Here is a 25,377-nt window from a genome sequence, read left to right as displayed (position 1 = left end):
TGGTGCCTATACCGTATTTATCTGCGATTGTACCCTATATGCCAGATCGTGGGGTAGTTCGTGGTAGTGACAGCTCCATTGATTCTTATATAGTCCCCCTCTCGTGTATAGGGCTGGTAGAGCTACATTATTATAGGGGAGTGATTGCTATGTTTCTCATATTCCTTGATAATATCACTATGCATGTGCGTAGTCCTTTCTCGTAATGATTGCCAAGTATAATTGCACTAACTATGATATGCTAGACTGTATAGTTGAGAATAACTTAGAAAATATTCTTGTAGTTCATCCTAATTCCATGCTAATGACTTGCTAGAATATCTATTGATGTGCTTATCATATTTATATGTGGCTAAGTTATGCTGATCAGATTAATTATCTTTGTCACCATTCATACTTTATATATCTTTTATGTGACACTTATTCCTGTATGAAAGAGATAGATAAATGCTCTCAATTATACATGCAATGATAGATACTCCATTCTATATTCCATTCTATAATCAACATTGATGTTTAGCAATCCCTTCCCAGTGGTAAAAATATAAATAACGATACCTGGAATACTTCCCGGTTAAAATGCTACATCGGTATTAATCTGTGCGCTTGCAGATCTCATTTATTATTTATTTAGAAGAGCAATTGCATATTTCAATACCGCGTCTTTCATGTCATGCTGGGGATGACAACTTGGCTTAAGTGGCATGAGGGATAGGTTTGGCATTTTTGGCGCCGTTATCAGAATTAGAAAACTAAGTCTACTTTTGGTAGTGACGTTAAGAATGCCCAACAACGTGGTGTGTAGACTACATTTTATTAGTGTGGGCTGCTTGTCACACTACAAGACACCTAGAGCGAGAGTGACAATCCTCTCTTGTTGGCGGAAAGTTCCTTGTTTGTGTGTTAGGAAAGTTAACTATAGTGAAAGCCGGGCTGAGTAGGGTGTCGCCTCAGTAGGGGAGGAGGTGGAAAACCTCTTTAACTCGATCTACTGTTTCGGTCACTGCCCCCAGTAAGGGAGGAGGTGGTAAACCTCACTTTACATAGAGTATCGCGACCAGATATTAGTGTTAGTCAGACCTCTCTATACCCAACCTTTACCCTTTGATCACATCCTCACGATCTTGAACCTAGTTAGTTCACTTCACGTTCCTTGTGGAAATCACGATACATGGACTATCGTACGCTTGCTGTATATCTGTTTGCCACTTCTGGTGTCAACACAGAGACAAACTCAATGGTTGATAGGTGCTAGTGATTGCCTACTTGCCCAACTATGGCACAGTGACGAGGCATTGGCAGGCGACATGCACAAGCTACGAGCGGCGACTCGAGTGAGCGTGCACCTCACGAGAGAGGCGAGACAAGAAGAGGTGTTGGATCCTAATCTGCCTAGCCTGGTTGGCTTGAAAGTTGCTGACTGAACTCTAATAAACTAATAACTGAACTAAAAAATATTGAGCTCTACCTAGCCTACTTGGTACACGACTAGGGCCTTGGCCCTAGTGGCCCTAGGCCTAAGTCCGCCAATGCCCACAGTCGCATATACTTCTTTTTTCTCTATGATAAATCTAGACGGTGTAATCCTTAACAACATTATACCTGATCAAGTGAAATTGCACCTCACTGTCTCATAGGCTTTCATGTTCTTACAACGAGAACACAGACATATGGTTGTCGTCTAATCTAGACTTTAACGATGAACTTTTGCAATTGCAATAAACTTTCTCACATGAACCAGGTACTGTGGTTACATTTGCTTCATCTGATACATCCATTCAGACCTATCCATATCTGCAAACTTTATTGTCCAACAAAAAAGAAGTAACAAACAAGATAATAGATCTAGAGCTAAAAACAGCTATTTTCTCTCTCCTCTATGGATCTAGATCTAGAGAGCCCCAAATGATGAAAAAGATAGAGGAATAAGGTTTAGAGAGAGTGTTTCAACCTTGTGCAGTGTCCTTTTGCTCAATTTTTAGGGTTTTTAATCTCAAAACCCCAAAATTTAGAAGAGGAGTCGCGAGGAGGAAGAAAGGGGCGCTAGCTGTGCATTTATAGCCATAGGAACAATGGAGGCAGGCAATGCAAACTCGACTGCCTCCGTTAATCACACATTAATGGAGGTGGTTACTATAACGAGACCGCCTCCATTAATGCTTTAATGAAGGCAGACATTCTAAGGCAACTGCCTCTGTTAATATGCATTAACAGAGTCAGTCCCGTTAAACGATCACCTCCATTAATTATTAACCAAGGCGGGCCTGCAGGCAGCCAAGTGGGCCTGGTCATGGCAGGAACAATGGAGGCTAAAAAGGGCAATGCCGCCCAAAATGAATCCTGTAGTAGTGATAGTTGAACTGGCCCTAATTCTTATAAATTTAGCAAGATGGTCAAACCACAATAGAACATATTAGACAATAATCTTGCACAACTAGGTGAAGCTTGTGCCTTATGAAATATGTCCATTTCCTTTATCCTTCCCCGGTATTAGCTTTGCATGGTTTACATCTTTGCCTACTAATACTATCAGTAAACAAAGCCCATTAGAGGAGAAATTTCATGAGCGCTTTTGTAAGGGATCTAATGAACTAAATTGTCTTACCTAACACTGGTAAGCAATGATCACGATGATTTGGTCATAGACTTCATTAAAATATTTCTAGATTTTAAGAACCGATGCTTCAGTTTGATGATTAGTTGATACAACAACAAAAAATCCAACAAAAAATCTTTTAGACTTCAGACGACAATGGGCTGGCACGTTCTGCTGCTGTGCCGCCTCGGCTTCGCGATGCGTATTGGGCGTGGCCCGCTACTCCGTGAGAGTGCCATTTATTCCTCATAGTGATTGCTGCTAGGCCGGCCCAGTAGAGGATGGAAACAACGGTTGTGATAGCTTTGCACGTGTTTTCTTCTTGTTGTTTCTCAAAAAGAAAAGCTTTCTTCTTTATTCGCATTTGGTGGTTGAAGAAAAATGTTGAATACGTGTTTTATAGAGTAGGATTGCAGTCGGCACTTATCTTTTTTTAAGAAAAGATGCTTGCCACTCTTAATCATGTCATATGTAGCTTTCAACTTTTTATATGAAAGTTATAAGACTTGTTAATATTGCTATACACTTAGTCATGCACTTGGTCCTACGGGTCAATATTCCGTATTAATTTTTCGTATATCAACCATGTTCAATATAATTTCACTTGAATTCGTTCATTTTTGAAATTCTCTATATTTCGTAATTTTATGTTTATTTACGTGTCTGACTTTACCGGTTTCGCTTTCGTATTCAAATGTGAAAGTAGAAAACCGTTGATTGATTTTCCGACCGTTTTCATCCTTAATCTAGAGTCTCATAATAGTCACTGTTGGGTGTGGGATTGAGCTTGGCAGTAACACTCACAATTTCACTGTTGGGTGTGGTACCAAGCCGATAGTGACATCAGGAGTGTCACTACTAGGTTAAAGCATGATCCGGCACTGACGATATCTGAAGTTTCACTACCAGGTCATGTCCCAACCCAGCAATGGTACTCATTATATCGCTGTCTGCTCCTGCATTGACCTAACAGTGAGACTCAGTATATCACTACTAGTTCATGTACCAGTCAGGTAATGATAGCCCTATGGTTAAAGATGGTAATTTTTACCCAAAACCCAATGGGTAATTACCTCATTAGGGCAAGGGTATGACTAATTTTTTTTACCCATGGGTAAGATAATGGGAAAAAGCTTTATCCAGCGGGTAAAGTGGGTAAGATAGTATGGGACTGCATTGCCCATACCCGTTAACCTATGGGTAATTTTAACCCGATTCAATAAGTTAGAATCATAGACCAAAAATCACCATACACAACTCAAACCTAATAAAAATCATATATAATGTTGTCAAACCCTAGGCCCTCACCTTAGTACCACCCATCCGCTCCCTCCCCTTTCTCCTATCTTCTTGCGGCAGCCACACAACACGGGAACTTGTGAATTTTGCCACTTGTTATCTAGTAATGATGGATTTATCTATTAGATTACTGGATCAGGTGTTCATGAAGCTTGTATATTTGATGATTTTATTAATGACTTGTGATGCTTTGGCTGAAATTGGAAGTCTGAAATATTTAAATATGTATTTATTTTTTGCAAGTATTCTTGGAATCATGGGTAAGGATAACCCATGGGTTACCCGTTACCCGCGTGGGTAAGAGTATGTGAAAAAACTCTTACCCATGCACGGATATAGGTAAATTAGTCGGTAAAATATTTTCTCGTGAGTAAGGGTATAGGTAGCATATACCCAGCGGGTAATTACCCATTGCCATCTTTACATATGGTCCATGGATACCACTGGCGGGTGATGCTTTGCCCCGACAGTGATAGACTATAATCACTATCGGGTCAACAAACCCTAATCACTACCGATTACGCTCTGTTGGCATGAATTTTGCTAGTGATCCACTGTTCTGGCGTAGTGTCATATGGCATGTATATATGTTATAAACCTAATTGGCCAGCTAAGGGTCGGCCAAATTCTTTCGTTACCATAAACTTTCTTGGGCTGGCTCAACTAGTTGTCCAATGGCCTGGTTGGATAACTAATTATGGTTAGGCATCCATTATATTTGGACGACTAGTGTTTGGTTGAGATAATTGTATCGAGGGACCTTATTGATTCCTAAGTTATTAGGACGATCCGATATCAGAACACTGCAATGGGCTTCAACGTCTCAACGTCAACATGATGTTGTTCTCAAGGAGAACCACACGCTTTTTCCAACCTCGTTGGTCCCCAATTCTTGACTTCAGGTGCCACGACATGATAAATATGGTGAAGACTGAAGAATGCAATGAAGCCTACTTTCTTCGTTCTACTAAAAGTGTTGTTTTTAACTTTTAAACTTCTTATTTGATCATTCGTCTTATTTAAAATTTTTATTTAAATAATAAAATAAATAAATTAGTATTAAAATACCTTTAATAATAAAATAAGTCATAACAGAATAAATAATATTTATATAAAAAATTAAAATAAGACAAATGGTACGGTCAAATGGCGTGGGTTGTGTAGTGTATTATGGTCAAGAACAACACTAAAGGCAATGTCACAGACTCACGGTTGCAGCTCAATATGGTAGTCGGCAAGCTTGACTGGTTAGCTTGCTGCTGGACTCCTGTGGCAGTGCGTTCAGGACAAGTTACATTCAAAAGACACTCATGCCAACTACTTCATCAAGGACTCTTGATCTCCACCAATTAATAAGTTGCGACAATCTGACCCACCGAGGGACTTCTAGGCTGCAAGAAGAGTCAAATTAAGGCAAAAAAAAGTGTTGATTTCTTACCTTAAATTCAACTTTCTGACGTCAAATTACAAGACTTCTTCACAATTGTTGACTTTGCCTCCTTCCGCGTCAGGGTTTTCTTTTTTTCTTGACCTCATCATCATACCCTGAACTAAGCATGACTTTAATCACAGAAAACAGTTCTCATATTGAGGAGAAATGAAACAGGATAATAAAAACAACTTTCCTGTTTTCTCAAAGTCAGAAATGTAGGCTTCATGGTTCAAATAAAAGTAGATGTTATTACCAGGTACTTTACAACTTCTTCTGACAAGTCAAACAGCACCTATGAGTTGAGTAATCTGCTGGATACTTCTGTTTACTAGAATAATTACTTTGAGACATCCTCTCCTAAGTATTCATCAGAAACTTATTTTATTAAAATTTATTTGCATTCCTCTTGATACAGACAACAATTATGTATTTCTTATCAGAGAAACAAGGCATGTGAGCAATCTGATCTCTTGTGGCATCAAGCTGAGCTACGGCATTGACTAGGGGACACACGCTACTAGTCTCTAGCGCAAAAGATATATTGTGAAGTAGTCAAGCCTTTTGCTTCAATATATGCTGAATACCCTCACACACCACCATTGTTCCAGCTGACCCCGGCCTGTCTCCTCAGCATTCAGCAATACCATGTCCTCCAACACAAAGCCTGCTGTGTCCATGCTTCTACAACTCCTCTTTCTCAGCCTCAACCTACTAGCAGCCTTCACAACGGGTGATGGCCAGCAGTTCGTCTACTCCGGCTTCTCCAACAATGACCTTCTCGTCGACGGAGCTACCATGATCACATCAAATGGCCTCCTTGAGCTCACCAATGGAACCGATCAGCAGATAGGCCATGCCTTCTACCCAACTCCACTGCGGTTCACGAGGTCGCCAAATGGAACAGTGCAGTCTTTCTCCACCTCCTTTGTGTTTGCAATCCAGTCCGTATACACCGACCTAAGTGCCCACGGCATGGCCTTCATTGTGGCGCCAAGCCGAAACTTCTCGGCCGCATTGCCTGGGCAGTTCCTAGGCCTCACCGACATCCAGAACAATGGCAATAGCAGCAACCACTTCTTCACCGTCGAGCTCGACACCATCGAGAACAAGGAGTTCAGTGACATCAATGCCAACCATGCCGGCGCCAACGTCAATGGTCTCAAATCTCTGAATTCAAGCTCTGCTGGCTACTATGCTGATGAGGATGGTAAATTTCACAACTTGAGTCTGATTAGCCGTGAGGCTATGCAAGTGTGGATGGACTATGATGACAGCGTTTCAAGCATCACGGTTACCATGGCTCCATTGAAGGTTGCCCGACCTAAAAAGCCACTGTTCACAACCACCTACAACCTCACAAGTGTTGTTACTGATGTTGCATACATTGGCTTCTCCTCTGCAACTGGCACAATCAATGTAAGGCATTATGTGCTTGGCTGGAGTTTCAACATGAGTGGTCCTGCTCCATCCATTGATATCTCTAGGCTACCGGAGTTGCCACGTATGAGCCCCAAGCAGTCCAAGGTATTGCAAATTGTTCTGCCAATAGCATCAGCGGCATTCGTCCTCGCTGTGGGCACCGTCGTGTTCCTACTCGTCCGGAGGCATTTGAAGTATGCTGAGCTGCGAGAAGATTGGGAAGTTGAGTTTGGACCGCACCGATTCTCCTACAAGGATTTGTTCTATGCAACGGAAGGATTCAAGGACAAACACCTCTTAGGCATTGGAGGATTTGGGAGGGTATACAAGGGGATCCTTCCGGTGTCCAAATTGGAGGTAGCAGTGAAAAGAGTATCTCATGATTCAAGGCAGGGCATGAAGGAATTCATTGCGGAGGTTGTTAGCATAGGACGTATCCAACATCGCAATCTCGTGCGTGTTCTTGGCTATTGCAGAAGAAGAGGGGAACTGTTTTTGGTGTATGAGTACATGCCATGTGGAAGTGTTGACAAGTACCTGTATGGAATAGAAGGGAAGCCAATTCTGAGTTGGGCTAATAGGTGGCACATTATCAAGGGCATTGCATCTTGTTTGGTCTACCTCCATGAGGAGTGGGAGAAAGTTGTCATCCACCGGGATATCAAACCAAGTAATGTTCTTCTAGATGGTGACATGAATGGACGACTTGGTGATTTTGGCCTTGCTAGGTTATATGACCATGACACTGACCCACAAACCACACACGTGGTTGGAACAATAGGGTACCTTGCTCCAGAGCTAGGACATACTAGCAAGGCAACACCTCTTACTGATGTGTTTTCTTTTGGCACGTTTCTTCTTGAGATCACATGTGGCAGGAGGCCTATCAGTGAAAGCTCACAAGAAAGTCAGTGTATGCTGGTCGATTGGGTTCTTGAGCGTTGGATCAGTGGATCACTGCTAGAAACTGTGGATAGCAGGCTTCAGGGAAACTATAACACTGCAGAGGCTTGTTTGGCTCTAAAGCTAGGACTGTTATGCTCTCATCCATTCTCCAACTCAAGGCCTACCACGCGGCAGGTCATGCAGTACCTTGATGGTGAGATGTCGTTACCAGAGATGACACCAACAGACATGAGCTTTCACATGATGGCGATAATGCAGAATCAAGGATTTGATGACTACATTACGGGATCGACAGCAAGCATTGGTACAACATCTGTTGTTTCTAGTGGAAGATGAGGTACAGTGTCTGGTTTGCTGCTCAGTGGTCAACAAAGTACTGATGAGGGCCATGTAAGGGTGGGTGGTGATACACTAATACAAAAATCGTTTTTGCTGGCACGTTGTTTTTTTTTCACTGGCGGTTCACAATATCATTGCGCTAGTAGAAAAATTTCAGAGGCCCCAACAAGAAAACCGCCTGTGTAAACACGTTTACACAGGCGGTCTTCTTAACTACACCGCCTGTGTAAACTTCACATTTACACAGGCGGCTTACAATACAAACCGCCTGTGTAAATACCATTAACACAGGCGGCCGATTTAAGACAACCGCCTGTGTAAATGTGTCTGTTTACACAGGCGGTTTGTATAGTGGACCGCCTGTGCTAATGTTTTTACACAAGCGGCCCTCTTTATGAGCCGCCTGTGCTAAGTCTGCTATAAATACCCTTCGTCCACCTCCAGACAAGAACAGTTACTCCCGTGAGCTCACGGACCAGGCGGACCCGACGATTCCAGTTTCCAAGGGGGGAGGTTTTGATCCTCATTTCTTTGGTGAGAAACTTCCAAAAGGTTAGTTGGAGCCCTTGATGCTATTTTTTTAGTGATTCTATGGTTCAATTCTTGTATTGGAGGTGCTCGAGATCTAGAGTTCATGAAGCATTCTTGCTTAGGGTTAGGGTTCATAGGGCAAGAGAGAGAGTTTTAGCTAAATTTTTATGTAAATTCATAGTAAATTGTAGAAATTAAAAAATAGAAAATAAATACTTTTTAGAATTCTTGTGAGTAGATCTATACAATAGAGTAATGATGAGGACATTTTGAAGTTTATAATTTTGATTCAGTTTTAACTTTTCTTTTTCCAGATGAATTAGACTTTATAAACTCAAACATTAAAATGTTGAAAATCATAAAATGGCAAATAAATACTTTTTCAAATCTTTGTGCATAAATACTTCATAGAAATCCTTGAAATATTCCTAAATTTTATACAATTATTTCTTATATTTATGAAAATGGGCTTCAACAATTATTTAAATTCCATAAATTGTAAACTCTGTAAGGGGTAGGTTTTCATCTCTGTTTAGTAGAAGGAGGTTAGTATCTTAGTTAAATCTGTTTTCGGGAGTTATATTAGTTTTGTTTTTAGATTGACCTACATTAATTGTTCTTAACTAATTACAGCTAAATATGGAGAGGTCATTATGGATGTACAACTTATCAAGATTGGACCCATCATATGTAGTGGAGGTCCAAAAGTTTATTGATGTTGCAAAGATACATGCTCGCAGAACAAAGGCGAAGCACATATGTTGTCCATGCGCAGACTGTAAAAATATTGTGGTATTTGACAATGTAGAAGCAATTACTTCCCATCTGGTTTGTAGAGGATTTATGGAGGACTACTTGATTTGGACAAAACATGGTGAGGGTAGTTCTGCACCTTATATGCGGACAACAGACAACACTGCAACTAACATCAATGTGGAGGATCAAATGCCACCTCTCAATGAATTTCATGCTATGCTAGGTGTCAATGAAACTCATACGTCTGATGTCAATGAAACTCAGCATGCTAACACAGATGCTGTTGAAGATGCAGATTTCTTAGAGGCAATAATGAACCGTTGTGCAGATCCATCAATATTCTTCATGAAGGGAATGGAAGCATTGAAGAAGGCAGCAGAGGACACTTTGTACGACGAGTCGAATGGTTGTACCAAAGAGTGGTCGACATTACGTGCTGTTCTTCAGTTTTTGACGATGAAGGCTAGACATGGTTGGTCCGATGCTAGCTTCAATGATTTCTTGCGTGTACTTGGAGACCTTCTTCCTAAGGAGAACAAAGTGCCTGCTAACACATACTATGCAAAGAAGCTAGTCAGTCCACTTACGATAGGTGTTGAGAAGATCCACGCATGTAGAAATCATTGTATTCTATATCGGGGTGATCAATTTAAAGACTTAGATAGTTGTCCAAACTGTGGTGTCAGTAGATACAAGACAAACAAAGATTATCGGGAGGAAGAGAATCTAGCCTCTGTTTCTACAGGTAGGAAGCGAAAGAAGACCCAAACAAAGACTCAACAAGACAAACGCTCGAAGCCTAGTAGCAATGAAGAAGTGGACTATTATGCATTGAGAAGAATTCCTGCTTTGGTGATATGGTATCTCCCCGTGGTTGATCGTTTGAGGTGTTTGTTTGCAAACCCTGAAGACGCTGAACTTATGACCTGGCATGCTTCGGATGAAAGGAAAGATGATGGAAAGTTACGACATCCAGCCGATGCAAAGCAATGGAAAGATTTCGATAAGAAATATCCAGACTTTGCTGACGATCCACGGAATGTAAGGTTTGCACTGAGTACTGATGGAATGAATCCATTTGGCGAAAGGAGCAGCACGCACAGCACATGGCCGGTGATCCTGACAATATACAACCTTCCTTCATGGTTGTGTCAAAAGAGAAAATATCTTTTGCTAACCATTCTTATTTCTGGACCTACACAACCTGGAGTTGATATGGATGTATTTCTAGAGCCCTTAATGCAAGACATGCAAACACTATGGGAAGTAGGTGTGGACATGATCGATGCGTTCCGCAAAGAGACATTCACACTGAGAGCAATTATTATTGTCACAATTAATGATTACCCTGCTCTCTTCTCATTATCAGGTCAGTTCAAGGGAAAGGTTGGTTGTGTAAAGTGCATAGATGGAACATGGCACGTGTCTCTTCCTGCATCTAACAAGATAGTGTACATGAGGCACAGAAGATGGCTACCGGCAGGCCATAAGTACCACTTACAAAAGATGAATAAGTACTTCGATAATATTGATGAATCAAAATCTACTGCTCCATCAGGTTGTAGTAAAGGGCATAGAGTGTACAAGATAGTTGAGAATGTGAAGTTTGTTTTTGGAAAGAAGACCAAAGATGGGAAACCAAGAAAGGTTGTCAAGGCAAATGAAGGGGACACATTCAAGAAGAAGTCCATTTTCTTCAAGTACTTATCGTACTGGAAAGACTTGGACGTACGACATGCGATCGATGGTATGCATGTTCCGAAGAATGTGTTTGAAAGTGTAATTGGAACCTTGTTAGACATAAAGAGCAAGACAAAGGAAGGTATCAATTCACGTTTGGACATGCAACATTTAATGATCAGAAAAGAACTTCACCCTGTACTCCTAGAGAATGGGAAGTACCACCTACCGGCAGCAAGCTACAACCTGAACAGAGAGGAGAAACATGCAATGTGTGTGTGGTTGAAGAATTTAAAAGTTCCATCTGGTTTCTGCTCCAACATAAGAAGTCTTGTGTCAATGAAAGACCTTACATTCACCAACTACAACTCACATGATTGTCATGTCATGCTGACCACTTTCCTACGGTAGTAGTTTATCGGTAGACGGTGCGCAAACTACGAACTCGATGGTGACGCAAGACACGGACAAGATTTTTATCCAGGTTCGGCCGCCGAGTTGGCGTAATACCTACGTCCTGCGTCTGGTTGTATTGATTTGTGTTGAGAGAATAAATGTGTCCTAGGGGGGTCCCTTGCCTCTCCTTATATAGTCTGAAGGGCAGGGTTACAGATCTGGAAACTAATCCTAGTCGGTTACAATTGTCATAGATAGTTCGATATCAATTCCTATTCTAACCGACTAGAATCCTGCTTGATCTCCACATCTTGCTTCCTTGCGCGAAACTCTAGGCTGTCGGATCAAGCCTTGAACTCGTCTCGTAATGGGCCAAGCCTCCTGGCCCAAGTCTAGCCGTAAGGGTATAGGGGTCTATCCCCCCACAGCTAGTCCCCGAGCACCATGTATTGTGATGTAACACGCCGTCTTGAGCTTCTTCGATCAGTGAGGCTTGACGTCTTCAATAAGCAGGAAAGTCGTCCAAACAGTTGCAACAGTATTTTGACCAACTCAAAAAACAGTTGATCAACATTGACATCGAAGAAGCGAGTTGTTCGAAGAATGCATGGTGCTCTAAATTAAAAAAGATTTCTTTCTTGGTGAAGTGTGCCCACTTTACTTTTTTGAAAGGTATAAACATCAAAAAAGCAAGCAAATTCACCGCTAGGTGAAGTGTGCCCACTTAGTCCCCGAGCCTGGTAGTAGGTGACGTAGGCACGTAGTGCCAGGGTCAAAAGAAAAGTCCTCAAAGAAATTCTGAAACTGAGATGCATCGCCAGATGCATCGTACCGATGTAGTCCTCGAGGTTGCTGGAAGGCGAAGTATGAGCCTTGTAGCAAGGTCTAAAAAATTGAATTTACCAGTCCGTCTGCAATTGAATAGACTAATCGACCAGTCCCCGAGCATATAACGCTCGGTGGTCGGTACAGTCCCCGAATTCTCAGATTGGTGGGCTGGTCGACCAGTCCCCGAGCGTGTAGTGCTCGGTGGTCGGTACAGTCTAAAAACTCTCAAATTGGTGAGCTGATCGAACAGTCCCCGAGCGTATAGTGCTCGGTGGTCGGCACAGTCCCCGAGCACGGCGTAGGGACCGGTGGACAAGTCCCCGAGCGTGGTTGGGAACGTAAACGTGCTCGGTGGTCGGCACAGTCTTCGAGCACAGCATAGAGAGTAGTCGACAAGTCCCCGAGCGTGGTTGGGAACGTAAACGTGCTCGGTGGTCGGAGCAGTCCCCGGGCACAGCGTAGGGAATAGTCGACGAGTCTCCAAGCGTAGCTTGTCGACTGGGCCAAACTCCTGAAAAATAAATATAAAGAATAAGTAGTATATGATGTATAAATAAACTCTACATAAAAAATCAGTACTAAGATAAGTTTTAGATTTTTTGTTATAAAATTAGCACGAGTAGTTAATTCATCCTAGAGCTTGTACCAGCTCTGGTCTAGCCAACAATCAGCATGAGGTGCGGAACCTAGGCACGCGTAGGATTGTCAGCCACGTCAGAGAGCTACTGCCGACCACCCGGAACGCAGAGGGCGGATCTCGTGCACGTGTAGGGAGGAGTCGGAGACAGTACCGACTCTGGAAAGCTAGTGTAGGAGAAAAAACTAGTCGGCTAAAAAGTTGTTTTGAAGAATAATAATATTAAAAATATTATGCCAAAAATAAATAAAATATTAGAAGTATATTTATCTTTGGACGAAAGTCTGGTCGGTGGCGACAAAATTGTCTGGCCCTCGAGCTTTTTAACTTGTTGTCATGACGGTGGTCGCGGTTGTCGTAGCGCCGTTCTTCGCGGCGATCATCATTGCGACGTGGCTGATTAAGCAGGCCGAGCAGCTTGTTGACAGCTTGGATGAATATGTATCAAAGTCGCAGATGATTGCCATTGTCAACCGGCCGACGATCGTATTTGCACTTGTCATCTCCGTGCATGCATACTGATATGTATATATGTATATATTCGTGATTATGACCACGGTCCGCCGCTCGTCGTAACAGAATCCTATCGTCACCGCTTGTTTGGCGTATATGGTTATGTTGTAGATCGTACGCCTTCCCCGGTTATTGGCTTGCAGAGTCCAACATGCATCTTGTGACATGTGTGGTGCGCCTCGCCGTCGTGCGAGATTGATGCTTCTTCGTCTTGTATATAGATTGGATCTTCTGGCTGATCTGATAACACAAAAGCGATTAAATGCAAGAGAGCTTGATGCTGCGCCGATCCAAAGTTTGTCTGATCCGGTTTCCAAAGTGGTCGGATACAACACGTGCTTGCACAGGTCGATAAGCTGCTGCATGTGCCCGTTTCCAACTTTAAGTCGATCTTAGCAAAAAGAGCTAACGGAGCAAGGATTAATCAGTTTAGCTTCTAGAGCATCTCGCTTCTGGTTGGTGCTTGCCGATTTGAACCTGGCACATGTTGGACGTACCACACCTTCCCATCGTGCATGAATACATGCAAATCTTGGTAGCCTAGCTTGCGTGGCCGTTTTTGGCATGGCCGAGTCCTGCACGTCCGTCATGAGCATAGATGTCGTGGCTAGCATGAAACCGTCTCCACACAAGATATGTCCCTTGGATGAAACTTTGACTAGCCTCCATACAAGGCGTACGATGGTACTTCACCACCTGATATCATTGCCATGCGGACTCGTCGAGTTTCCACAGGACGCCAAATTGACATGACGTTGATAGATTTCGCCTGAAGTCGATGAATTGCCGTCGTGGTCGAGAGACCAAAGAACAGGGTCGATAACGTGCCGCCGCCAATCGCCTCGAGACATCAAACCTCAAGAGGTGTAGGAAGCCAATTTGTGATGTGTTGATCTTGATGAAAAAAATTCCCATCTTGTTCGTCTGGGAAGCTGTACGCACACCCCCTACCTGGCGCGCCACTGTCGACGAAAGCTGGTCGGCAGTCTACCTTGGGGTATACCCACGGTAGTAGTTTATCGGTAGACGGTGCGCAAACTACGAACTCGATGGTGACGCAAGACATGGACAAGCTTTTTATCCAGGTTCGGCCGCCGAGTTGGCGTAATACCTACGTCATGCGTCTGGTTGTATTGATTTGTGTTGAGAGAATAAATGTGTCCTAGGGGGGTCCCTTGCCTCTCCTTATATAGTCTGAAGGGCAGGGTTACAGATCTGGAAACTAATCCTAGTCGGTTACAATTGTCATAGATAGTTCGATATCAATTCCTATTCTAACCGACTAGAATCCTGCTTGATCTCCACATCTTGCTTCCTTGCGCGAAACTCTAGGCTGTCGGATCAAGCCTTGAACTCGTCTCGTAATGGGCCAAGCCTCCTGGCCCAAGTCTAGCCGTAAGGGTATAGGGGTCTATCCCCCCACAATCGCCATCAGGGCTATAAATCCAGTGTTCTTAAAGATGGCAATCACACGGTTGTGCTACTTCTTTAATAAGATATCTGAGAAGGTAATTGTCCGTGATGAGTTAGAGTCCCTACAAAAATTTGCTGCAGAGACATTGAGCCAGTTGGAGATGTGCTTTCCCCCATCGTTCTTTGATATAATGGTACACCTTGTTGTTCATTTGGTACCTCAAATAGAGGCATTAGGTCCCATGTATTTCCATGAAATGTGGACGTATGAGCGTTTCATGTCAATATTGAATGGCTATATGTCAAATCGTGCTCATCCAGAGGGTTCCATGATAGAGGCGTACACTACAGAAGAGGCCATTGAGTCTGGAGGACCATTATGTAATAATCTCCTAAAAGACCAGGTATCAATTGGTTTGCCTCCATTGCGACATGAGGGAAGGCTTGATGGACGCGGGAGAATGGGACGGAAATCATTCATCCCACCAGATTACAACATAGTCCTAGAGGCACATTATAGCATACTACAACAACTCATAATAATGGACCCATTCATTGAGCAGCACATGAAAGAGCTTCGTGAGAAGAATCCAGGATGCACAAATGATTGGGTACACAAGGAACACAAGCGTCAGTTCACCACATGGTTAAAGGATTTGGACATGACAGAGGAATCAGAAACCATTAAGATGTTAGCATCTGGACCATCAAGCCAGGTCACATCATGGCAGAGCTATGACATTAGTGGCTTTTCATTTTCCACCAGCTATAGGGACACCAAGAGCATGGGACAGAATAGTGGCGTTCGATGCGAGGCTATAGATGATGCAACTGGTGAAACAAATACATACTTTGGGTTCATTGATGACATATGGGAGGTAGAATATGGTCCACTCCTGCAGATTCCAGTGTTCCGATGCCGATGGGTTCAAGATAAACATGTCACTGTGGATAACTATGGCCAGAGAGTTCTTGACCTAAGTAAAGTAGGTTATAAAGATGATCCGTGGATCCTTGCTAACCGTGCCGCACAAGTCTTCTATGTGGAACAAATCCTTTCTAAGGATGAAAAGAAAAATAGCCACAAGCCAAAGCATATAGTTATTCCTGGAAAGCAACAAATTATAGGAGTTGATGGTGTAATGGATTTGGAGGATGTTAACCAATTCAGCGAGATGTCTCTTTTTACAAACTTTCAAGAAAACATAAAAAATGTTGAGAAAAGTATCCTACAATCCTCATTGCCATGGGTGCGCCACGATGGACAAGGAAGGATTGTAGCACGCTAAATTCTATAAGTTATCATTACTCATGTAACTCATGTATCACTTATCATTTGTACCTTATGCTACTATTTCTTATTAAGCAACATGTTTACATTTTCCATTTGTTTTATAATATTTGCACTCCTTTTGTATTTTATAACAAAGCACTCCTTTTGTATTTTATAAAATTTGCGCAATTTATTACAGTTTATTTAATTTTTGAAACAACATAATCAACAAACCATTAATCACTAAGTAAATTAATTAACAAAGCACTCCTTTTGTATTTTATAATATTTGCACAATTTATTACAGTTTATTTAATTTTTGAAACAACATAATTAACAAACCATTAATCACTAAGTAAATTAATTAACAAAGCACTCCTTTTGTATTTTATAATATTTGCACAATTTATTACAGTTTATTTAATTTTTGAAACAACATAATTAATCACTAAGTAAATTAATTAATTTTAATGAAAAAATATATTTTACAGGCGGCTGTAAATGAAAACCGCCTGTACTAATCTATTAGTACAGGCGACTCTCAAATTAAGCCCCCTGTACTAATCTATTAGTACAGGCGGCTCTCAAAGTAAGCCGTCTGTACTAATCATTAGTATAGGCGGCTATCAAATTAAGCCGCCTGTACTAATCTATTAGTACAGGCGGCTCTCAAAGTAAGCCGTTTGTACTAATCATTAGTACAGGCGGCTATCAAAGACGTCCGCCTGTAGAAATCCAAACCTATTTATACCCAGAGCGTGGGCCGCGAAATTTTTCAACTTCCGATGGCGCGAGGTTGACGAAAGACGCCGTTAGGCTGCCGAAATCCACCGCCGCGCCAGCCATCTCTCGCCGGAGCCCGCCCGCGACGCTGCTGCCCTGCCTCCGCGCCCCCGCCGCGAGCCACTGCGCCGCCGAGGAGAGCCCGTGCGCCGCCGCCACCGAGGACGTCCGCGCCGCCGTTGAGGTAAGCCGAGGTGTGGCGGCGGCAGCCGTGCGCGCCGCCGCCCCTCCCAACGCCGGCGGGAGGCAGCTTGCTGGGCCCTGCTGGGCCTGGCAGGCGCCCTTGCTGCCTTTTTTTTTAATTTTTGTAAATTATTTATTTGTTAATTATTGATTGTTTATTAATTATTAGGGTTTGTTTGTTAATTAATTATATATTTGTTAATTATTAGTTGTTAATTAATTATTAGGGTTTGTTTTGTAAATTATTTAATTGTTAATTATTGGTTGTTAATTAATTATTAGGGTTTGCTTTGTAAATTATTTAATTGTTAATTATTGGTTGTTAATTAATTATTAGGGTTTGCTTTGTAAATTATTTAATTGTTAATTATTGGTTGTTAATTAATTATTAGGGTTTGTTTGTTAATTAATTATATATTTATTAATTATTAGTTGTTAATTAATTATTAGGGTTTGTTTTGTAAATTATTTAATTGTTAATTATTGGTTGTTAATTAATTATTAGGGTTTGCTTTGTAAATTATTTATTTGTTAATTATTGATTGTTAATTAATTATTAGGGTTTGTTAGTTAATTATGTATTTGTTAATTATTGGTTGTTAATTAATTATTAGTGTTTGTTAGATAATTATTTATTTGTTAATTATTGGTTGTTAATTAATTATTAGGATTTGTTAGATAATTATTTATTTGTTAATTATTGATTGTTAATTAATTATTAGGGTTTGTTAGTTAATTAATTAGGGTTATTTATTTGTTAGTAATTATTGATTATTAAATTAGTGTTAGTTAATTAATTAGGGTTATAAATTATTTGTTTACTTAGATGACTACTCCATCGAATGAGATAGAAACACCGGGATCCAACACCTCTGGATCCGACACTTATAGGAGTCCGAGCGTATCACCACGTGAATCCCCCAGAGCTAAGAAGGCTCGTCTAGAGTTGGAACATGACCCGACATACGAGCCTCAAGCTGATCCGGATGATGATGAGGTATATATTGTAGTAGTGTCTATACAATAGAATACATGTGTATATATGTATATACCTAACAATTGAATGGACAGGAGGTGTTATCTCAAGTTGTTGCCGAAATGGAGGCAGAAGAACAAGATGTTCAGAAGGACATGGCGCCTCAAACGACTGGGACATCCTCTGAGCCAAGAAGTAAAACAAAAAAGAGTGATCGGGCACGAGGAGACAGAGGAAGGAATAGATTTCCAGAAGAAGTTTACCAGATTATAGAGTTAAGTCCGAGCGGAGAGCCCTTAGCACCTCTAGAGGCGCTACCCAAATTTAGGGCCGCAATTGGATATTTAGTAAAAGAGGAATTTGATATCAGTTGGAGTGATTGGAGTATGGTGCCACAAGTGAAAAGGACCACTTGCTGGAATTGCTTGTGCACTCGATTTATTTTTCCCGATGGTACAGATGAATTGGCCAAGGGTTATGTCATGAAGCAGTTGGCACATTCCGGGGCTATAGGCACGATATGAACAAAAAGTGGTTGCAGAAGGGACGGGACCCGACGAAGCGGTACCCTATCACAGAGGCTCAGTGGGCACGTTTTCGTTTGATGAGAGAATCAGACGATGCGAAGGCTAAGAGCAAAGCCGCCTCTGAACTCGCGAAGAGGAACAAGTATCACCACCACCTTGGCACTGGTGGTTATAAGACCAAGATTCCTAAATGGAGGGCAGAAGACGATGCAAAGAGGAGAGAGGGCCATTTGGCATTGACCGATATAGTGCCTGAAAGGAGTGCGAATTGGCTTCGTGCTCGGAAGGCAAACACTGAGAGCGATGAGATGTCATGTCCCGATGAGATTAGAGAAGTTGCCGACAAGGTTTTGGAAGCATCAAACCTAGAAAAGAAAGGTGCCTTCAAGTCACAGAGGGAGAGGGACATCCTTACCCATGCTCTAGGTAACCCCGAGCATCCAGGACGTGTACGGGGATTCTCCTCCAGAATTAGTTGGAAAGAAGGATTCGGTGATGAGTGGAAAGGCATGTATAAGAAAAGAGACCGACATAAGGAGGAAATGAAAGATTTTTTTGAGCAGCAGGCTACAAAAAAGTTTAGGGATATGATGGAAGACTTCTTTACAAATCCTGATCCTGAAGTGATGAAGCGGTTGGCTGGAGCAGTGTCTGCTCAACAAATGTCCTCACAAGCTCCTTTGCATATGCAGCTTGTACCAGCTCAACCCTTGGAGCGTCAGGAGATGGCCTCACAATCTAAGCCCTTTCCAAGTAGTATAGCGTCAACAACAAATAAGGACCATTATCCAGTTGATGATATTGATAGACCTTGGCCTTGCTCCTTGGTCATATCCTATGGCCTTAAGAATCAACATACTAAGCAAGTGGCCACCGGTAATGCTATCCCAGGACGTACATTCCATACTGTTGACATGCAAGATGCATACTGTAGGGTGGAAGTGTTGACGGTCGAGGCCGGATATGAAGACGACTTCATAGACATCCCGACCTCTGAGGGTATAGAGAAGCTTGGATAAGCAATCAATAACTTCATACAATGGCCGAGACGGTACGTAAGGTTGATTGATCCACCAGCGCCACCCTCTCCAAGCATAGTGCCTCAACCATCCCAAGAGGCCGAAACATATCAACAACCACCATCACCAATGCATGCTCCAGCATCCCTGTACATTTATGAGCCACCACCATCCTCCCCAATACATGAGATGGCATTCTTGCAGAATGAGCCCGAGGTGCCAGCCAAGGAGAACATGCCTGAGCAGCAGACTCCGCCATCCAAGGAGAATAAGCAAACTCCCCCACCACCTCCAAAGGAGAAGGAGGATGAGCAAACTCCCCCACCACCTCCAAAGCAGAAGGAAGATGACCAAACTCCCCCAGCAGCACCGGCGTCAAAGAAGGTGAAGAAATTTCCAATTCCAAAATTGATTTCTCCCTTTGAGCCAAAAAAGGGGAAAGCAGCAGGCACAGCTCTCTTTCTGAAAGGACTTGGAAAGCAGCGGACAGCACGGCTTATTGAGCTCGAACCGTCACAGAAAAAGGAAGCCACCGCCCAGTCAATAGAAGCCATGCCCCCATCAAAGGAAGCCCCAAGTGGCGATGTACATGTCAAACAGCCATCAAGTCAACCATTGACCCTAACGGATATCAGAAAGCCAACGATTGATGATTATGTCAATGTCCCCAGTGACTATGTGCCTGGAAGGCCTATGCTCCAATGGACGATGCTTGATAAGATTCAATGGCCGATAAAAAGATTTCATGACTGGTACATGAGAGCAGTGCATGCTGGCCTCCATGCAATCAGAGTTGATATACCAGCAGACGTGTTTGCTACTGGTAACGAAAAAAGCAAGGCATTTGTTACCTTTGAGGACATGCACTTGTTATTGAACTATAGGCGGCTTGACGTCCAACTCATAACAATCTGGTGTCTGTAAGTATCACTCATGCACACACAATTATTATTAATATGTAGTGTGAAACTCTAATATGTAGATGTTGTCTGTAGTTTGCAAGATCACGAGCAGAGGTCATTATTATCTACCGGATCGATGGTCGGTTATCTGAGCCCTATCAAGTTACAAGAAAATATGCACAAATTTGTACTATCAAAGGACGATAGAGCAAAGATAGAGAAAGACAAAACACCAGAAGAAGTTGCAGAAGCTATTAAAGAGTTGCAAAGAAAATACGAGGATAATTATGCCCTCTATCTTGGTAGATCAATGCTGAGGTATAAGTATAGGGATTTTATATTGGCACCTTACAACTTTAGGTAAGCTTGACTTCATATACGTACTTCAAATAATTATCGTGCAAACAATATACATGTGTCGCTCACTCATTTATTCATGCAGTGACCATTGGATTGTTTTTTATATTTATCCCTTCGAAGGGAAGGTGCTTGTCCTAGATTCTTTACATGTTCCTCCCGAGAAGTATCAACCATTCTTGGTTCAATTAGAAAGGTGAGCCAACATATGAAACCACATGCGTACTTATATAAATTAGAGTTTCAAAATAACTTTAGTGATTTATAATCGATATCTACAGGGCATGGCGGTTTTATAAGAGACAAAAGGGACCAGTCGACTCCGCACGCTCAGATCCTAGGGTGCCATTGATGATACAACACCACTATCCGGTAAGTTGTCCAAACACATTTCATCATATAAATAATACATAAAGCATGGCAAATTTAGAATAATCCGTTGCTCATTATATAGTGCCACAAGCAACCACCTGGATCGGTCTATTGTGGGTACTATGTCTGTGAGTTTATAAGACAGCGGGGACGTTACGTCAGGGACAAAAATATGGTAAATAATATATATGTATGAAGTTTTCTCATTAAAGTTGCAAAATTATATATTGAACATGTGTCAATCATGCTTTTAAACTTTGTTTGCAGCCAAAAAAGCAACGAAAGGACGTGCCCTTTACACCAAAGACGCTGGAAGACATAGTAGCAGACTTGTGTGGTTTCATAATGAGAGAAATAATTCCAAGTGACGGTGCATATTTTGATCATGAGGGCGATTTAGCAAGTAATAAATTTAGAGTGCTGACAGACATAGCAGGTCTAAATCTGAAGCGAAATGACATGTAAACACTGTATGGTTGTGCGGATAACATGCATTAATTGACGTGTATATATGTAATTTTATGGTTGATGTTTGATTTCATGTTTACAATTCTATAATATATATATGTGGTGTATATGTATGATGTGTGTGTGAGTGTGAGTGTGTGTGTGTATATATATATATATACATATATATGGTGTTTAGCACTGTGTTTGGTGGGAAAAATTAAAATTTGAAATATATATATAAAAAATTATTTACACAGGCGGTGTAGTGTGAGCCGCCTGTGTAAATTACATTTATACAGGCGGCTTACATTGTCAGCCGCTTGTGTAAAAGTTCATTTACACAGGCGGCTGGCTAGGTGCGCCGCCTGTGAAAACCATATTTTCACAGGCGGCTCACACAGCACCGCCTGTACTGTGGTCCATTTTGTACTGACCCCTGGTACAGGCGGTGTGCTCGGCCGCTTGTGAAGATGCCTTTAGCGCCGCCTGTAAAAATATTTTCTGTAGTAGTGATATACTGATGTGCATGTATAGCCTGTAGTATACATTTTCCCTTCACCGGGGTATATGTTAAGGCTTAACATCCTAAATATTCATGTGACTTTGTAATAAGTTTTAACGTTAGTTGGGTGCGTTTTCTTATTTTTTGTGTGGACTGATGCTTCTTTTCAAAGAAGGCTGAAGCCGAAACTTTTTTCCATTATCATAACAAAATATTCACGTGAAACTTGCACATATAGTTTGTCTTAATTCCTCTCACTTTATTATTTGATTTCAGAAGGGAAGAAAAAGAGTAAACTTCACTAGCAGTCCTCGAACTTGTCCCAAGTTTTTATCTAGATACCAGTACTTTCGAATTGCACATTCAGCTTCCTAAACTTGTCCCAAATTCTCTTCCCACCTAGTACTTGCAAATTGCACACTCCACTTACTTCGCTAACGTTGTATTACTATACCACTATGGTCCATGCACCCTCGCACCTCTACCGCACCACACATGGTCGTTGGTGCCGTAATTGCCATTCTAGACCATGCTGCCATGCCATATGCTAGACTCATCCTTTTGTGTTGTACAGAGGGTTGTGTTGTTGCCGAGAGGTGAAGAAGGTTGTGAGAGCAGGAGAGTACGAGGAGATGGCCAGAATAAGCATGACCTCATGCTCAACATGGGAAAGGAAGGAGCGCGTGATGGTGGTAGTGGTGGTGAATGTGACTGCAATAAGACAAGGGCCAGCGCCATGATGAGCTGGAGGAGCGAGTCAAGCAAAATCAAGGAGGGCCATGGCGGCAAATGCTCGGTTGGGATGTGCAATAGGGCAAACACGACAGGGGCCCCCAAGTGGCATAACGGATCCTAGGGAGCTGCTAGGTCCACACATCACATTCCTACTGAGTTCCCGCCACACTTCTCGTCCCCCATGCACTACACACTATGGGTGGACAAACGCGGTGTCGTGCGTTGTGGCTGCACAAGTGTGGTGAGCACATGCATGCATGGTATAATTTGGGGGAATATGATGAACTAGCGCGATGCTGTAATATAAGTTTAGGGAATTAAGTGTGTATTTTGAAAGTAGCGACCACGATGTATGAGAACTTGGCATAGGTTTAGGGAGTAGAAGATGTGCAATTTAAAACAAGTGCGGATGACCTTGTTGTTCGATTGAAGCTCAACGATCCATCAAGATTTTGAACATAGGACGAATAATATAAGAGTCTATATCATAATAAAAATTCCAACAAAAATATTTTGAACCATAAAGGAGGGAAGGGTTGAAGGGCAAGATGGCAAGGGACGTCACGTAAGCACTGATGAAGGCGTCTACTATTCTTTTGTATTCCAGTCCCTTTGGATAAAAAAATTGAAGAACTAGCATCAGAGTTCTCTACGAAATAAAAACATGTCATAAACGCTAGCTGGGAATGCTTAAACGGTCTATGTTTGGAATCTTGTAGCTGGCATGGACTACGTACGCATTATTTCTATCAGAGCCTTCATTGTCTTGTGATAGAAAAGTGTGCCGCGCGGCTACCCGCAGTAGCTTTAGACTCGTAGTACACACGGAAGTGTCCAAACACGCAAGCCACTACTGAGACGACACAACACAAAAGCACATTCTTAGTCAATGTTGAGATTAGCTGTTGATTTGCAGAGAAATATCTGGAGGATGGGCGCATATATAGCAGTCAATGGAGAGCGACAGCGTGGCGTGACCAATGTGATGCTTTTCATACTGCAGTTTGCCTCTTCCAAATAAAGGTAATTGGACTGAGTCCAAGTCCAATCTACTTTCTAAATAGAGTAGAAAGCAAATTTAAACCAAACAAGTAATTATGCACTACTAGAAACTCGAATACTTCTGTGTGTGCAAAACACACAGAAAAATACAAATACCGTCAAAAAACATTTTCTCACGGTGTACCGTCAGAAAAATGCACACAGAAATATTTTAATTTTTCTGTGTGTTCCGTCAGAAACAATTTTTCTGTGGGTCTTGCACGCACAAAAAAATTACGTTCACCTAGATTAAAAACATTTTTTTGTACGGATATCCTCACAGAACAAAGAAATAAACACATAGAAAAATATATATTTTTTCTGTCAGTCTAGGTAAACTCACAAAAAAAAATCCTTTCACTCAAATTAAAAATAGTATTTCTGTGTAGCCATCCTCACAGAAAAAGAGTTAAACGTATAAAAAAAATTATATTTTAACAGGTGAACACATAGAAGTATTCGAGTTTCCAATAGTGTGATGGCTCCGTAGTATTCTTTAGAACCAGTGGCACAACTAATGAACTAACCGACTTTGTAGCATGCATTCAGTTGCCGGTCTTGAAATTGTTGTCTAGAAGTTGTCCGAATATCATATAGGCTTACATACTACATCCATATTAATTTTATTGCTGATTAATTAGTTAGGATTAGGAAGACAGCTTCCTTCTCTTCTCTTCTAGAGTATCTCTTCGGTCAACTTTGAACATTATTCTTCGATCATTTTTAAATCTAGCCTACGTTCGAACTGCTGTTCGATCGACACACATGCTTAGCTAGTGTTTTTCAGGGCACGGCATATATAATCCTGTAGCTTGTCTAATCTAATTAATACAGACAAATCAATTCCTCGATGAAAATTCAACAGTTGAAATTGGATCACGTACAGTTTAGTCGATCTTATATAAGGGTACACGGCAAAGCCCTGTGGAATCGGTAGTGTCTTAAATAAGGAAAAAGTCTATATCACCCTCTGAACTATGAAGTGGTGTCTACTTTACCCCTCAAACTATAAAACAGTCTAATTTACCCCTGAACTATCGAAAATCATTCAAATCACCCCCCGGTGGTTTTTGATGGCGGTTTTGCTACAGTAACCGTGTTTTGACTTTTTCTTTTTCCATATTTGTTTTCATATAATCTTTGAAAAATCATAGTAAATCACAGAAAAATTATAAAATAGAAAAAATAATTTTGTTGGACTCCACATGAGTAGATCTACGCAATGAATACATAATATGGTATACTTTAGTACAAATTTTTTCTGTAGCTTTAAATTAGTTAGAAAAATCAAATTTTATCTCTAATTAACTGGAATAATTCATAGCTGCAGCTTCTGTGGTCCAATTGTGGTGAAATTTTTTTGGTGGACTAATTATTCTATGCTTGAACTATAGTAAATATTTCATACTCATCAGATCATGTATAACTTAATTATAGAATTATTTATATTTAACAAGCATTAACCTGAATAAACATGAATTAACTAAGTTATACATGATCCTATGAGTATGA

General features: G+C 41.5%; 2 protein-coding genes across 2 annotated transcripts; both read left to right on the top strand.

Moving 5' to 3' along the window:
- LOC8084620 (L-type lectin-domain containing receptor kinase IV.1) lies at positions 5,570 to 8,086 on the top strand. The gene has a single exon (XM_002461801.2). It carries the CDS (start codon positions 5,973 to 5,975, stop codon positions 7,986 to 7,988), a length of 2,016 nt encoding a protein of 671 aa, XP_002461846.1. The 5' UTR covers positions 5,570 to 5,972; the 3' UTR covers positions 7,989 to 8,086.
- On the top strand, positions 8,276 to 13,341 carry LOC110432623. Its single transcript, XM_021453392.1, has 3 exons — positions 8,276 to 8,543; positions 9,156 to 11,025; positions 13,181 to 13,341. Exons 2-3 carry the CDS (start codon positions 9,162 to 9,164, stop codon positions 13,339 to 13,341), a joined length of 2,025 nt encoding a protein of 674 aa, XP_021309067.1. The 5' UTR covers positions 8,276 to 8,543; positions 9,156 to 9,161.

Source organism: Sorghum bicolor, chromosome 2, assembly GCF_000003195.3.
Source record: "Sorghum bicolor cultivar BTx623 chromosome 2, Sorghum_bicolor_NCBIv3, whole genome shotgun sequence".
Taxonomy (NCBI): domain Eukaryota; kingdom Viridiplantae; phylum Streptophyta; class Magnoliopsida; order Poales; family Poaceae; genus Sorghum; species Sorghum bicolor.
This window is presented reverse-complemented; position numbering and strand designations above follow the sequence as displayed.